Source organism: Ammospiza caudacuta, chromosome 20, assembly GCF_027887145.1.
Source record: "Ammospiza caudacuta isolate bAmmCau1 chromosome 20, bAmmCau1.pri, whole genome shotgun sequence".
Classification (NCBI taxonomy): Eukaryota; Metazoa; Chordata; class Aves; order Passeriformes; family Passerellidae; genus Ammospiza; species Ammospiza caudacuta.
Genome location: NC_080612.1, coordinates 8095046 through 8111738, shown reverse-complemented (window position 1 = coordinate 8111738; position 16693 = coordinate 8095046). Strand labels below are relative to the sequence as shown.

Sequence of the window (16693 nt, the reverse complement as noted above, 5' to 3'; positions counted from 1 at the left end):
CCCTTGCCTGTGCTGGGTAAGGAAGAGCAGAGAGGGGGAAATCAGGGGTCTGCTGGAGGAGCCCCTCTGCTTTGGAAGCCTTTGGCACCTCCGTGAGATATTTAAATGACAGACAGACATATAGGGATCTGTAAATACTCATTTGGTGCCAACTAAACCACAAAGAAGATACAGCATTTGTGGTCCAAGGAAGTTTAAATATTTGTGGTCAAACTTAAAATTCGACATAAAACTCTCATCTGCAGTGGAAGGCAGCCAGGAACTGCATGGAGAACGTATAAGCTGTGTAAACTCACAGAAATGGCTTCCCAGCCAGCTCTGCCAGGACCAGGCAGAATATTCCAGCTCTTGCCTCTCTGCCTGAAGCAGAGGTGACACAGGAAGGGCAGAAGGTGGATTGGGCAGGTGGGGGCTGTCAGGGTGAGCTCTGGTTTGCACCTTTTTTTTTCATATTTTTATTTTGTAGATTGCCAGCCCTGCTTCCCCGTTCCTTTGCTGTCATGCTTTTCCTTCCACCACCCAACTTCCCACTGTCACAGCACTCTGTGACACTGCTGCTTTGTCCTGTGGGACAGGAATCTCTCAGTTACCCAGTGGGTGAAATCCTGGGGCACTTTCTCATTGTCTCCATGGGCAATCCTTGGGAAAGAGTTTGTGCTGCTGGTGAATCTTCAGGGATTCCTCTTGTGAGCCCCCAGCAGGGCCAGCTCCAGAGACACATTCCGGAGCAGGGAGGGTGCCAGATAACCACAGCAGTGTCCCCACAGCACAGGGCAGCCTGCACTGGGCTCCTGCCCTTTTTTCCCCCTCCACATATCCTGCAGAAAGGGCTCTGTCTCAGGGCACTGTCGCAAGAGCTCCCTGAGATTTGCAATTGAGATGTTGGATTGAACATTCATCAGCCGCATTTCCCAAATTCCAGGAGAGACAGATCCCAGTCCTGGCACAGCAACACAGTCTCTGGTCACCAACGTGGCCCCACAAGCAGATGTACCCAAAAAAAACCCAGGGTGGAGAGGTGTGGGGGTGGCCCTGCCTTGTCCCCAGCGCCAGTGTCCTCTGATGGTGGCCTCAGAGGAAGGGCAGCGTGCGGCTGCTGAGAGCAGAGCTGTCGCCTTTCCCTTACTAAGCAATCCTCCCTTCCTCCACCGAAGAGCCTGCTAACCACTTTCTTATCTGTCTGAACTCTGCAAAACAATCTCTGGCAAGGCAGGCATCCTCCGAAATGGCAGAGGAAATAAATTCCCCCAGTCCCCGAAAAGGAAAAGACCGGAGGCTCCCGCGGCAGGCAGGGAGAGCAGCCCGTGCCCTGGGAGAGCTGTCAGTGGTGCCATGTTGGCTTTGCTGAGGATAAGGAGCTTGCCTTCCTCCTTCCCCAGCCTGGGACCACGGGCTAGGGGCAGGATTTCAGGGATTTGTCTTCCCTGGTTTGTGTTCCAGTAGGATTTGCAAGGGAGAAACAGAGCAGGCTCCTTTGGATTTGGTTTTTCTCATGGCCTGACTTTTTCTCTTTCTTTCCTTGGGAAGTTTGGGATGTGCTGGGAGACAGGAAGGCACTGAGGTGGCTGTAACAGGGAGTCCCTGTGTGTGAGTCACCGTCTCTCTCACAGCTGTGATTTTTCAGCCCCTCGTTCACATGACAGAAAATTTAAATGTGTGGTCCTGTGCTCAAGGCTTCACCTTGAAGAGCAGAAATGCCCTGGATGTGTCACTGCTGTGGGGATCAGCACATGTGCTCATGGTGGGTGGATGCAAATTCTTTCTCCAGTGAAAATTCCTGCAGAAATTCCTGCAGTGTCTTACTGGAGGCACCATTTTGCTCTGTGGAGGAGCCCACAGCCTCTGCTGAGCTGTTGGCACCAATGCCTGAGGACACGAGGAGAATCAGACACTCACAAACCAGATGAAACATCCCCATTACTCACTGGAAGGTTCCTGTATCCTGTCATCTTCTCAGGGACTGCTCTGGTGGGGGTAAAATCAAACAAGCTGAGGAGCCACCTCCTGCCTACAGGGTGTCAGATGCAGCCTGCAGCCAACTGCTCCATGCTGCAAATGCTGCTGCTCCCTGGATCTGACAGTGAAGTTCTTTAGCACATTTAACAGGTGAGTAAGACATTAGGGCAAGTCTTTCCAAGCATCAGTGGAAGCCAAAAGCTTGGTTTGGAATCCAGCAGGAACTTTCCTCTCCAGGCTGTGTAGCTCCAGGGAAGGAGTTGGTCCTGGGCTGGGCTGTGTCAGTTCTCCAGGCCATCCTGGGCACAGGAACCTGAGGTGGATCTGGAGGATGGTTTTTCATCTGGAACATCTGCTTTGGCTTTGGTGTGATTCTTCCACAAAATTAACTAAAGGTTCCTGCAGGACCCTCAGAGCTAATTTGGCTCCAAGCCCCAGAGCTGCTCACAGCTTCCCCTCTGTCCTACACCCTGATGTCCTACAGCTGCCAGCAGTGACAGGTACCAGAACCTTGGCAGGAATCTGGGCAGGCTGCTCAGGGCTTCTTGTGGTCTCTGACCCCAAAAACTGGGTGACTCAGCTCAGCTCCATCCCTTTGCACCTTTATGTCACCCATGTGTATTCTCTGCATCACTGCACTGGATGAGGCAAGCCCAGAAAGCCCTGGGGATGGTGGGCAGCTGGCTCCCTTTCCATGCTGCTTTCCAGCTTTAAAGGCCAGTCCTGGCTGAGCTGAGTGGCCTTTAAAGCTGGAAAGACGGAGGTGTTTGCCAGGCCAGAGCACATCTGCTGTGATGACTCGTCTGAGACTGTGTGTGCCCCAGTGCAGGGGCTGGAGCTGTGCCTGGGTGAGGCTCAGCATGCTGGGAGAGAGTTTGGGATGAGACATGGCCACACTCTCTCTTTGGAGAGTGGTTCTCCAGCTGTGGCCACGGGGAAGAGCAACTGGAATGGTTCTTCTCTGTCTTCCTTGGGTGTTTTCTTGTGCTCCTCTCTGTGGTGGAGCATCTGGCAGGGATGTGGCAGATCCTTTCCCCAGATGTGCTCTCTGCTTGGTGCACAGGATCCAGCAGTGAGATCCATCCAAGCCAGAGGTGCCTGGTTTGGTCCCTGCTGTGGCTCTCTGGGGTCACCCACAGTCCCCCGAGCCTGCCTGTGGGGTTAGTTGAAATTAAGTTTCTCTGAGAGACCTGTGCCTGCAGGCAGCTCTCAGCTGCCAAAACCAGGGTTACACCCAGCTGTGAGTGCCTCTGCCCAGCTGCTTTGGACACCTTGGGCCTCCCTGCCCAGGACCCAAACCCCTCCAGGCTGTGTTTGGGGCTCCTCGGGTGGGGAACGAGCCCAGGGGAGTTGGGCTGTGATGAGTGCAGGCTTGAACCCAGCCCAGCTTCTGTGCAAGCCTGTGAGATTAAAACCCAGAAGGGATGAGACCAGAGGAGGCAGGCGCTTTCCTTTGTGCTCCTCCTCCGAGCTGGCTCTCCAGGGATGGGAGGAGGCAGCCCAGGGCACAGGGAGGCACTGAGCCATGGCCTGCCTGGATGTTTTGCAGGGTCAGTGCAAACGTTTCAGCTGGGCAGGGCAGTCCCTGCGTGGTTTAGATTGTTTGGGGCTCACTTGGTCTCAGCATCGTTCAGCTACTTCAGCTAAGACATGTTTAAAATGATGTGGCAAAAACAGTGTTATCCCCACTCTGGATCGTGCTGGAGCTTGGCTCTGAGTCCCTGTCCTATCCCGTTCCCATCTCCTGATCTGGGATGGGATCTCTCCATGCTATGACTCAAACTTCTCATGTCCTTTTCCCCTTCTGAATCCAGCTGTCAGGATGTGCTGGTGTCTCCCCCTCTCACACAGGAATGCAGAGCCGGCAATGGCAGCCTGTCCTCTGAGCAATCGCTTCTCCAGAGCTGCTGCCTCCTGTTTGGCCGAGGGAGAAGCTGCCAGGATCCCTGCACACACAGAGCAGCAGTGGGGACCGTGTCCCCCCGGGATGTGGCAGGTCCCCATGGCTGAGCAGGGCTCCCCTGGCCAGCTGGCTGGGCTGCCGGAGGCTCTTTGGACTTAGCTGAAGGAATCTGCATTCCTGCCTCCCAGTTGTTTGCTCTTTAGGACGCTGTGTAAAATTAACAAGTTGTAAAAGTTGATTGAAGGCGGCGGAGGGTGTGACAGGGATTTTGGGAGCCGCGGGAGGGAGAGCGGCGTGCGGAGCAGCGGGGCCGGCCCGGGGGCAGAGGCTGCTCTGACCCAAAGCGAGAGCCAGGGCTGGTTTCTGGTGCTGTCACCAGCACCAGGTGCAGGTGTCCCCTTAGGCACAGAGCTCTCAGAGCAAGTCCTTCCCTCCCCTTAAATCTTCTGGAGGACATGTGGTGCTGTGCTGTGGAGTCCTATGCTCTTTCTCTTCTGCCTGTTTTATCAGTGGGGGGAAATGCAGCTGAGACCATAGAGGGGATCAGCTTCATTAGATCTGGGATGCCCTGGTTGGAGTGGAGAACCTCACTGACTGCTGGCAGGAGGTGACACTCATGAGGTCCTGGTGGCACTGGCACTGCAGAGTGGCTTTGAGAACGCAACAGCTGGTACAGTTAACGCTGCAGCCCTGTGGGTCTCAACAGGCAGTCAGTGCGCGTTAATGTGTGTCCCGCTGTGTCTTACTCAATGATCAGTATGTTAATGTGTGACCCACGAATTAGCAGCCGGCTAATGAGCCTCGGCAGCGTGGCCAAGCAGCAGTGGGTGGCTGGTGCTGGAGCTGGGGGTCAGCGTGTCGGATGGAGCAGGAGGTTGGGAACGTGTTCCCTCCAGCCCCGGTGGCAGTCAGGGCAGCCAGAGCCGCCTCTGTCCCACGCCTGGCCCGCAGCCACGTGTCCCCGAGAGGCACCGCGGTGGCGAGGGGCTCTGGGCTGGCTCTGGGGAACTGAGCCCGGGTCACGGACGGGGGCACCAGACCACTTCAGCAATTCTCGTTTTCGGTTTTCCTTTGAGAGCGGCTGCGTTCGTGTCAGGCCTATTTTCATACCCAGCAGTGACTCGGAGCCAGGCTTTCGGTTCCTGCTGCCGCCCTGCACGGAGGGGGAAGGGCTCTATTCCCCACTGGGGCTGAGGTGTGTGCTGCCACATCACCAGAGACATCCCCACCGTGCCATTTCACACTGCCATTCCTCTGGGAAAGCCGGGCACAGCTCCCGGTGTCCCCACCACGCCTCACTGGCATTGCCACCTGTGCAGGGCGAGCACCATCGCGGTGATCCCGGTGCTGCCACTCACATTTCCACCCTGAAACAGGAAGCTTGTGCCCCGGGCGGGTTGCTGGGCGGCACGCAAGGTCCCTGTCCGTGTCCCTGGGTGCCAGTCACGGGTCACTTCTTTCCCAGCCTGGCTGCCGGCAGCCCGGGGCTCTGCCGCGTCCTCCCCGGGCAGGGCTGCACGTGACGGGGATGTGCAGAGCATTTGCTCCTTCCCTGTTTTTCATTCATGTGGGCTGGAAAAATGTGTTCATGAGACAAGTTGCTGTGGCATTATGTCATGGGCCTTTTGGTTGGGCTCTTTTCCCCCTGCAGCAGATGAGCTGGATTTAAGCATGTGCTGTGCTGGCTTGGCAGGAAATCTGGTGTTTCCTACTGGTTTCTTCTTCAGGGGAGGAAGGAGTGATCCCACCTGCCCTTGTCCCCAGCCAGGGGTGAGGGGAGCTCTTCTGAGTTTTGTCCAATCATTCCTGATCCAAGAGGCTCAGGTTTAAGCCTTTGTGGAGCAATGGCTGCACTGCAGCTGTGTCAGCACTCAGCCCCTCCTGAAAACCTCATGGATGTGACTTTTATTTCTAGAGATGTCTTGAGAAATCCCTCAGGAATGGGGTCAGGATGGGGCACCATCTCTTCCCCACCTATACAAGCAGTTCCTGCATCCCCTTCCCCACTCCTGCTGTTCTTGGCCACATCCTGGCATCCTCTGACACGTGGCTGGTGGTGGTGGGCACTCTGCTTGCCCAGCAGCCTGGACACAACAGAACTGCAGATACCCAGCCTGGAAAATCCCTGGGCAGAAGTTATCCCGTGTGAATCAGGCTGGGTCTCCGTGGCATTAGCCCATGGAGCTGGGGGTGAAGCCAGTGGTGAGGCTTCCACCACTTCCCTCAGCTGCAGCCCAGAGCTCTCAGGAACTCTCAGGAGGGATGTTTCCCATGACAGCCATTCCCACTTCGCTCGTGTTCCCTTTCCTTTGGACTTTCCCCTGCACACAATCGTTCCTAAAGGAGAGCCAGGAGGTTGGGAATGTTCCTGTGGTGACACTTGCAGGGATTGCTCCTGGCTGGATGTCACAAGCAGCAAAAGGCTGTCCTGGGAAAGAGGGTCCCCAGCAGCTCCTGGAGCTGCTGAGCTGGTGTCACCTTGTTCTTTGCCCACCTCAGTACCACAGCACACATTTTATAGCTGCAGAATCAGTGGTTATGAATCTGTTGATCCCCAAAATACTAATTCCTGTGATCACCCTGCTCACACCACCTCCCTGCAGCAGCAGCTGCCTCTGTGGGGAGGACAGGGCTTCTCCTGCCATGCAGGTACAGGGGGACAGGAGGATTTCAGAGGGACACCTACCAAGAGAGGCAGCCCCAGGTGCACGAGGGTGCCTCGCTCCGGCAGCAGCCGAGGTGGAAGGTTGGAGGTCAGAGCAGGGTCAGGTTTTTGACACGCACGGCAGAGACAGAGTGGTTAAAATTAGCCTCAGAGAGGAAACTGGCAGTGCTGTGGAAGAGCAGAAGTTTCCTCTCACGGCAGCCTGGTGCAGCGGGGCCAGTGCCACTGCCAGCCCTGGCTCACCGAGGCACCAGCGGGGACAAGGCGATGTCCAGCACCTGGCCTGGCATCACATGGTGTGTGTCTGGCTGTGAGGCACCCAGCCCTCTCCCCAGCATCCAAATCCCAGTCCTGGCAGCCTGCAGAGACCCTTTTGGGATGGAGGTCTCTGAGACTGCTTTGGTCTACGAGCACAGCAAGCCCAGGATGGTTTGGGGGCAGGGCAAACTCAGGCGTCAGCACAGGCTTTGTGTCTATAGTGTGTAGCACTTTTAATCTCCTTTGCTGACTTTCTCCCTGTAAATCTGCAGCTCCCTGGGGGTGACACCAGTCAGCAGGAAGCACCAGGGGAGAGCTGTGCAGGTGCAGAGCCCTGCTGCAAGGGGACAAGGCTGAGCCAAGGCCAGGCGTGGCAGAGGTGCCGGCTGAGGCTGTGCCGCGTGGGACGGGGCTGCGGAGGCACCGGGCTCCCGTGCTCTGGAAACTCCATTTGAGAGCCTCATAAATTGGATAATTACCCAAGCTATTGAGTTTCCTTCAGGCCAGATCCGTCCCAGCCTCCCCAGCAGGGCTCCCCAGTTGGTCTGTGAGATGGGCCTGTGGGACGGGGTCGGGCTGGAGGTGAGATGGAGCTCAGGTTTTCTCAAATGCCCCCACTCTCTCACCCTCACACCTGCATCCCTCCACAGCTCTTAGGGGGAAAATCCGGCAATGAAGCCAAAAGGAAGCAGAGGGATAGGCCACATCATTGATCTCTCATGGTTCAGCAGGATTTTCCTTCATTTGCTGGGGCTGGGCAGGGGGCTGGCTGTGCCCTGGGAGTCCTGCAGCCCTGGAGTGCTCAGAGGAAGCAGGACAGGATTGGTGCTGAATGTCCTGACTTTGCCTGCCTCCTTTTCCCTGGGGACTCCAAAGCAAGGCAAACCCTTCCAGCCACGTTTAGAAAAGGGGCACCCCTCACATCCCAGTGGTGCTGCCTGCATCCCACTGGGCCTTCTATCCCCAACATTTCCCCCTGGTCGTTACTCATCCGCTCCCCTTTGCACTGACTTTGTTTTCCTTTCCCTCTCCCCAACCCCCTCGTCCTCACCCCGTAGGTTATTGCAGCCGACTGCAAGAGGGTCACAGTTCTGAAGTATTTCCTGGAAGCCCTTTGTGGACAAGAAGAGCCTTTGCTGGCATTCAAGGGTGGAAAATATGTGTCAGTGGCACCCGTCCCAGACGCCATGGGAAAGGAAATGGGAAGCCAAGAGGGAAAACAACTGGAAGATCAGGTACCGTGCGGGAAGAGCGCGCCTCGGTGAAGGAAGAATCACCCCTGTGGGGCCCAGCCTCTGCCTGCCCTGCAGCTCCCGCTATTTATAGCTGGCCTAGCTGCGTGTGCATTTTCTGGGGGGAGGCAGGGGGGGGCAAATGGTGCACAGCCCTTGTCTCCTGAGTGTGCTTTGCTCGTGCCCTTTCCTGCCAGCCCGGCCCGCCCGCCTCTATCTCGCGCGCCGCTATGAGTTCCAGATGCTGCTTTCTTCATACCCAGGGTGGGGGCAGCTTTAATAACGTGCAGCAGCGCGGCCCCTGGAGAGGAGGTGGGCGAGGGGGTGTCAGGGTTCAGCTTCAGGATCAAGTTTATAGCCGTGGAGCTGGTTGAGCAGAGGCCTGAGCTCCAGCCTCCAGCACACGTACAGGAAGAGCTGACATTGGCGCCCCGTCCCTCCCCTGCCTCTCACATCCTGATGTGATTAAGGAATTCAACTCTTGTTTTTCTGCCCTTGCTTGTTCCTGTAGGCCTTGCTTCACTCCAGGCTCCGTGTGTGTGTTTAAGGGCCCTGCCAGCTGCTCTGCAGGTTGACTCCTTTCTTCTGTTTAATCTTGCAGTTGGAAAGGCCGGGGAAACAGGAGAGAGGAGCAGAGGCGTTGGGAACGGGAGGCTGGGTGGCCTGGTGCTGCCCAGGCTCACTCTGGCTGCCCTCCCTGTGCTGGGGCCGGGCACTCAGAGCCACAGGGATGTCACCCTGAGCAGGGACAGCACCTCCTCTCTGTCTCATGGGAACTGAAAGTCAGAAAGCTCACAGAGAAACCCAGAGCAGTGCTGTACCCAGCAGCCTCCTTGACCCAGCTGAGCAGGGGACAGCAAATCCCCAGGCAAGAGTTGTCCCTGTAAGATGGGAGACCTGGATCTTTGTCCTATTCTGGAGAAGGTGCTGGAGGTTTTCAAGCTGGCCTGTGGGATATGGGAGGGTGTTTAGGTTCTTCCCAGTGTCATGACAGGGATGGTCTTGTTCTTCAGAAGGCTCCTTTTGTTGGCTCAGTCCCTCCAGTTCCTGCTGTGAGCAAGCACAGTACCAGGATAGCTCCCTCCTGCCCCGTCCCCACAGTCTCTGCTCAGCTGTGGGAATCTCTCCATGAGCTTATTGTGCAACCCTGGAGCTTCCCTTTGGGCTCTGATCTCAAGGGAGCTTGCAGCTCCCCAGAGTGACCACCAGCACTGTGGGGCAAGCAGGTCCTGACCCCCCCAGCAGATCTGCATCAGACAGAGGCTTGTCCCTGGGGCCCTGGTGTGACACTGTCCCTCTGGCTGCATCCCCCCATCCCCTGTGGTCCAGGCTGTCCCAGCAGAGGGAAGTGAGCCTGAGGGCTCCCATCTTCCTCGTTCCCATGGCTAAAAGGTCACAGGGAGAGAAGAGAAGGTGGTTCTGTGGCCTGGGTGAAGTGATTGAGTGCACGACTGTGCAGCACTGGGGTTGTTCTAAATTAAGACCACGAGTCCCTGCTGCTGACACGTGTCATGGCAGCCTGCACAGGGCAGGGAGTGGAGCCCTGCTCTTGCCCTCTGTGCAGGGTCTGTCTCCTGCAGCCCTCCAGGGGCTCAGAGCAGGTTTTTCTGGCCAGATGCCATCTAGAAACTCTACCCAGCCCCATCACAAGGCTTGGATTTTGTGCAGAGAAGGGACCATGGGGAGTGGCATGGCTTGGGAAGGCCACCATGGTCACTGGGGAGCAAGTTTGGCTGCATGAGGTGAGGGGTCTGCAGGCAGCAGTGGAGAGTTGGGCAGCACATGTGGGACACATGCTGAGGAACAGGGAGTTGTGGGCTCCCCTTTGGGTGTGGAATGAGCGGGGAGAGCAGCAAGGCTTGGGCAGAGCATGGTTGTGAGTGATGGCCAGTTAGACACCAGCCACCATCCCCCACCCTCCTTATCCCAGAGATTTGGTTACCTGGGGAAAGGCCAGTGTGGCCTCCACCCAAGGTAGGAACAGCATGGCTCCTTCTGGGCTCTCCAGTTCAGGCAGTGCAGGCACACTGGGAATGGTCTGCAGAACTGGTGGGGAAGGGTCTCTAGGAGAGGAAGCAGATGCAGTGTGGTCGGGGTGTGGGCAGGAGGTTGGAGAAGCAGGGACCCTTGAATTCAGCCAAGACAAGGTTCCTGGAGAGCAGGAGCATGGCAAAGGCTGACTAGAAGTAGGGTGGAAATGTTAACAGAGGAAGTCATTAACTGTTGAAATGAGTGACCTTGAGACACAGTGGATGCTCCATCATGTGGAGCTTTAAAATCAAGATTTTTTAACATCTCCTTCTGCAACATCTGTTCCAGATCAGCTGGAACTTCTGGGGTGGGTGCAGGAATCTCTCTGGCCTGCTCAGAGGTCAGAATGGAGAAGGGCACCTGAGTTAGTGGATGGATCTGAGGTTCCAGTCAGGATGAGCAGCCCGTGTGCCCTGTGGGATGGGACAGCAGGGTTAGAGCAGCCTTGTAGTGCCCTGGTGCAGGAAGAAGCAGCCTGAAGCAGCCAGGCAAAGCAGAGAGACAGGGAAATACCATGATTTCACAGAACTGGAGGCAATAAAATATCAGTGACTCACCCAAGGCTGTGGGAAGAGTTTCCCAAGGTGAGGAAGAGGGTGTGATTTTAGAACAGAGCATAAAGCTGGGCTGCCCTTGCCCAGCCTGGTTGCTGCCTTTCCTGCCCATTATCTCCTGTCTCACCTTGTCATTTCCTGAAGGTTTACTATTTATTTGGCTTCTTTTGGATGTTTAGAAGTAGTCAGGAGTGATGCACTGCCTGGCAGGGATTTGTCTGCTGGAAAAGGAAGAGCAGAACGAGAATGATCCCTGCCACCAGCATCCCTTACAGTGACTGCCCTCCTGTTCTTTTCTCTCTTTCTGCATTTCCTGCAAGAAGGAGGATGATGTGAGGATTGAGGCCTTTGAAGATGACTCTGAGACTGAAGGCAGTGGAGGAGAGATGGACATCAAGGAGCTCAGAGCCAAAAAGCAAGCACTGGCCAGGAAAGTGGCAGAGCAGCAGCGCCGTCAGGACAAGATTCAGGTAGGATGGGCTGACCCCACCTTGCTGTGCCAATGGTGCAGCTCTTTTCCTACCATGCTTCAAAGACCTCTTGGGATGACCTTAACCTTCCTGGGTGTAATGCCACGTGCTGCCTCTGTGAAACCCAGCAGCAATCAGCTGTGGCCCTTTGGAAGGTCCAAATCTGGCTTGCTGTGCCCACCCTGGGTAAGAAATGTGGGTTTCTGCCCTCACAGACCTTGAAATGAATGTTTTGGGGACTCTCTTGAAGGCAGACACAGCTTCCCTGTGGAGCTGCCAGCTCACCCAGGAGTGGCAGGGCAGTGCTTTGGCTGCAGTGCAGTGCAATGTGTGCCAGGCAGCGAGCTGTGCCCCAGGGCAGCAGCTCCTCTGTGTGTGTGCCAGCGAGCTGTGCCCCCACCCAGGGCAGAGGCTCCGTGACAGCCAGGTTTGGTGAGAAATCAGCCTTCCTGTGCAGCGGGGCACAGACAGGGGAGAGGGTGGGACGTGAACAGCAGAGTTCATGCAGGAGCCAGCGGCGGAAAAATAGTCTGTGCAGGGCTGCTGGAGCCAGAACGTTGCCATCGTTATGGGGACAAACAGACGGGATGCAGGTGATCCTGGCCTGGCCCTGGCCTGATGAGAGCGTGTTTCCCAGTGGGAGCTGGTGAAGCAAACTGGTTGAACTGGGAGCAGATGCACCCTGTTGCTTTAAGAGCAATCTCACATGCATGGACGGCTGTTGGCTGCCTCCTCGCTCGCAACCCCTCTTCCTCCAGCCTCACGGCCCAGATGAGGATTTCTCAGCAGAGGAAAAATTCTCCCTGGCTCCCCTCCCCCTCACCTCCGCCCTCTCTAATGCCCAGGGCCCTTCACTTCCATAATTCTTCATTTTCCAGCCTTGAACGTAAGCCAGACACATCTGTCTGGCCATATGCGTGAACTCTGCAGTGTGTGCCGAGGTGGTTGTAAAACAGGGCTGCTGAAGGCCCTACTGGGAGAGCCTGCACATGTGTACCCTCGGGCTACTGGCGCCGGGCCCAGAACCACTGCGCTTCGCTTTTCCAAACCCACCCCAACCTTTGCAGATTTCGCCTTTTTTCTCTTTTTCCCCCCCCCCCACTTTTTTTTTTTTTTTTTTCATTTGAAATTCGGAGCAATCCATATCAAGGTAGAAGTTTGTGTGCAGGGAGGGAGGGGCCGCCCCCACAGGCGAGTCCATTATTGTTGGCAGGTACCTGGGTCACGTTAAGGCGAGGAGGAAGAAAGAGCAGCAACGCAAAAAAACGAGTGAGAGATTGGAGAGATGGGCCGTAAATTAAAGCGGCCTGAAGCCTTCCAGCCTCCCATGGTTGTTAAGAGGGAGGTGTAAGTAAATTCCCCACTTCCCAGTGCCTTGTACAGACGCAGCAAACAGGAACTGCACATGTTCGGGGAGGGCAGCGCTGCAGCTGCGCCGGGGCCCCCCGGGATGGCCGCTGCCCACTCTGCAGGGACAGTGGGGGCTGCCTGATGCTGTCAGGGGCTTTCTCCCCCCGGCCTGCTCCTCCCTTCCTCCTCAGCCGTGCTGGGGCCGATGCTCGCAGGCAGAGAGAGGTCAGAATGAGGGTGTGGGCAGCTTCAGGGGCTGCACAGCTGAGAGCTGAGGTGCACTTGGAGGCTGAAGGAGCGGGGTGGAGGAGAAGTCCTTGGGGCTTCAGTAAAGTCATCCAGGCCGTGGCTGGCTGGGAATGGCCTGGAGCAGAACATGTGTGCTTGCCCCAGTGCTCTCCCTGCCCGGGTACTGACCACGCAGCTGGAGCAGCAGAGGAGCTGGGGTGGAAAATGCTGCTGGGGGAGGCCAGGTTGGAGCCAGCTCAGCATCCACCCCCTCCACTTTCCCTCTTAACCTGTGATCCTTGACCTTTCTGCTCTTCCCAACAGATTTAGTGTTTCATGGGAGCTGGGGAACTTTTCCCTTCCCTGTTACAGCCTCTCATTCACTGCCCACCTAGGGAATGTCAGCTGCTCTCCAAGTCACCCTTTCGTTTTTCTGGGGACAAGGCACAGCTCCATCCGAGTCCAGCAGATGTGGCTCCTGGCTCAGCGCACAGGACTCAAGTCCAGGTGCTGTGGCTGCCTCCTGTGGAATCTGTGATGCTGTGTGCAGTCCCCCAGGGTGCAAAGCCTTCATCTCTTGGCTGTGTGGTTCCTTTCTCTGCCCAAGGAGAGCACAGTGTCACAGCCTCACCTGGGATTTGCAGAGTTGTATTTCTCATGGATCTGCCTTCTCCCCTGCAGGTTTTCCTGCCTTTGCCCTGCTCCCCAGTCTCTGGCAGCCCAGCTGTGCTGCTGATTGACACCTTGAGGGGGATTTGAGCTTCACTGCTCTCCTTAGGCCCCTGTCCCTGTCCTGGCTATCTGCAGGACTGTGGCTTGAGCTGCTGGGGAAGCACAGGTCCAGGCAGGATAAGTGGCAAATGGGGTGGCCCTCAGCCAGCACCAGCTTTAGAGGGAACTCAGCTCAGCTCCACTCCCCTACACAAGCACAGACCTCAAACCATTACTCTGAGAGGAAGGATAGACCAGAGCAGGGTCAGGTTTCTTGTGTCCCTGGTCAGCTCCAGATGCCAAGCAGCTCCCTGGCTGCACTACCAGCCTGCCACTGCCCTCACCACATTTCCACACTGGGACAGAGCTGGTGCCAGCTGCTGACAGCAGGGATGCAGCATCAGCACGGGGTGTAAAACCCGGCACATCTCAGGTGTTCAGAGGGAGGAGAGAGCAGGCAGGCAGGTGGACAAGAAGAGGTGGCAGCAACACTGCTGGGGCAGGCAGCTCTGTGAGACAGGGCTGTCCCCAAGCCACAGCGTGTCCTGCTGCTTGGCCAGGGCTGTCCCCAAGCCACAGCATGTCCTGCTGCTTGGCCAGCCCCCGGTCCATGCTGTTCAGCCTCCCCTGTCCTTTGTGCCGCCGCTGCGCGCTGGGAGCGGTCGAGTTTCCTGACCGGTTGAAAACATCCCACCTGAAACATAACAGGCTCTTCCTCTGGATGCTGCTATTGTTTTGCTCAGCATTACAGAAGCAGCTCAACCGGGGACTGCCAATTATGACATGTCTTCCCAAAATAGCCTCTCTCCTGTCCCTTCTGAGCCCACGGAACGGCCGCCCCCTTAAGATGCAGCCGCTCCTTTGTGGCGGTAGTGTGAGTAAGTGGCTAAATTTAGCCGTGTCCCATTCACGCTCTCGCTCCCCGCAGGAACAATGCGGCGGGCGCACACGCACAGCACCTGCCTGGAGCGGGTGCCTGCTGCCTGCGGAAGGCGCACACCCACCCACGGCGGCTCCGCCACGGCGGCGGCCCCGGTGCGCTACCAGCCACGGGGCACGTTCGCTCCCGAGGAAGACGCTGGGGACGAGCCTTGGGAGGAGGAAGCCCTGGAGCAGAGAGGCTTGGAGGAGGCATTGTTCTCGGCCCTGGAAAATCCGATCCCCGCGGAGAGCGCGGGCTTGGAAGGGGCAGCGGCGCCGGCTCTGGCCGCGGTTGGGGAGAGGGTGGTGGCGGGACGGAGGTGGTGGCAGGATGGTGCTGGCCTGAGCGGCGTGACCCCGTGTGACCTGGCGCTTTTCTGTTCGGCCTCTCTGCCATCCTGGCACCACGGGCAGAGGAGTTCTGGGGTCCGTGTGCCCAGCTCCAGGTTCCGTGTGGAGCCTTCTTCTTTTCTGTGCTGGCGGTGGATCCCCTCAGTTCGCCCCCCTGTCGCTCTGCACAAAGCCCTGGCTTTTGGGGGACCCGTCCCCTGCCCTCGCTAGGAGCCCTCACCCGGCCATCGGCTTCCGGGGAATTCCCCAGGTGATGGCAGCTGATGGATGAGCTGGGAATTTGGGACTGTGCGTGCAGGAGTGTCTGCTCTCAGTGCTGCCACCAGCTGGGGCAGCCGGGGGAGCCACCTCCGGCTCCGGCCCAGCTCCCGGGAGAAGCCCCCGTGGCCGGACAGCGGGATGGGGAGGGGGCTGCGGGTGCTGGCAGCGCTGACATTGCAGCGTGCGGGTGCAGGAGGTGAGGGGAGTGGAGCTGGCAGCCCAGGAGAGCACAAGGAGCCCCTGGTCTCAGAGCTCCACTGCCACATCCAGCGCTGTGGGGTCACCCTGCCACTGAGTTGAGCCAAGCTGAGCCTGTTTGTTTAACCCAAATAAGCCAAAGCTAAAATGCGGCTGCCCCAAAACACTCGGGCCAGGGCGAGGCTGTACCTCTGCTGTTCCATCCACCCTGGTTTCCAAAGCCCACCTCCCAGAAGGGCACACAGGCCACCATCTCCCCCTTCTCGTTTTAGGGACCCTGAGGCACCATGGGACCAGCAGTTCGCTTCTGGCAGCCCTAAAAGCACAGAAGCTGAGTCCCAAACATGGACATCCCAATCCACACCCGCGTGGGACCGTGCCCCACTGACCGGCAGAAGGGTTAAGGCAGAACTGGCCTCCCCGGTTCTGCCGCACATGGGCTCCCTTTCATCTCTGGCGTGGGGCCAGCCAGCGTCCGCATGAATCACAGGCCACTCCTCTCTCCCCCAAACCCCTTGGCCGGAGGCTTCTGCAGCCTTTTACTCACACAAACAAAAATAAATCTCGCTGCCGGCCTCTGAACTCTGCAGAGGCGAGTTTCCCTCTGGCTCCCCGAGCGGCCCGGAGCTGTGCGCGGGGACTTGGCACGCTCCCCGCCGACCTCGCTCTTTCACTCCCGGCGCATCCTGTGTCCTTCTCTCACCGGGCGGCCCGGGGAGCGGAATGGGACGTGACGGCCGGCACAGGCCTGGCTGGAGGCTGCCAGGAATCGCCCGGGTACGGCCCCGCCGGGGCAAATGCCACGCACGAGGGTGCTGCCCTCCCCGGCCCCAGGGGTGGGTGAGCAGGTCAGCGGGTCCTGCTGACACTGCCGAGGTCACCTGCACGGGCTGGGCTGAGTCACAGGCTCAGGAAGTGAATTGGGGTGCAGGGGGGTCCCCTCCTGCCACCAGCTCTTGTTCACATAGCACTGTCACTGTTTGCGTGGTTTCACCCCCACTTCCTGCAGCTTCAGGGCCATTGACCTCTATGGCAGCCCCACGAGGGACTTGCCACTCTCTGAGGCCCTTCTCTATGTCCCCAAGGCAGGTGGAGCAGGCTCCAGTGCCTCCAAGGGACAAGCAGCTCCTCCCACACCCCAAAACTCTGTGGTGACGCCCCAGCTGCTGTTGTCCTTGTGGTGAGGGGGCAGCAGCAGCTCCATGCTGGGGTTGGTTCCAGGTTGTCCCTGATTGTAGCAGCTCCTGTGCCACCAGTGGGTGCCAAGGCAGAGCACAGGCAGGGATGGCATCTAGCACGTGGCTGGTGCAGAGCTGCAGCCTGGGGACACTGCTGTGTCCTCTGTGTGATGGGCAGGGCTTGTCCTCCTGCTGGCATGCAGCAGACAGGACCTGACGTGCCCCCTGCTCTGCCTGCCTCCCCTGAGGGTTTGTGGGACCAGCACTGCCAGAAGGAGGGTGGGAGGCACGTGGTGAGGTTCTGCTTGCTGCCTTGCCTGGAGACACTTGTGGGAGGTGGCAGCATCAAGCCGCCTTGATTTAAAGCCAGATGACAACACTTGGAAATGAATTAAAAACCACTTCTTTCCATGGCCACTGCTGGCC

General features: G+C 57.7%; 1 protein-coding gene across 2 annotated transcripts in view; it reads left to right on the top strand.

The window, feature by feature from the left end:
• SMG6 (SMG6 nonsense mediated mRNA decay factor) overlaps window positions 1-16693 on the top strand; it is a 105528-nt gene that overhangs the window by 80362 nt on the left and 8473 nt on the right. Inside the window, exons 14-15 of one of the 2 annotated variants that reach the window (XM_058817578.1) lie at window positions 7841-8017; window positions 10923-11069. In XM_058817578.1, coding sequence (XP_058673561.1) covers window positions 7841-8017; window positions 10923-11069 — 324 coding nt within the window. Of the gene's footprint in view, window positions 1-7840; window positions 8018-10919; window positions 11070-16693 lie in introns of both variants that reach the window. The other variant, XM_058817577.1, reaches the window with a different exon arrangement.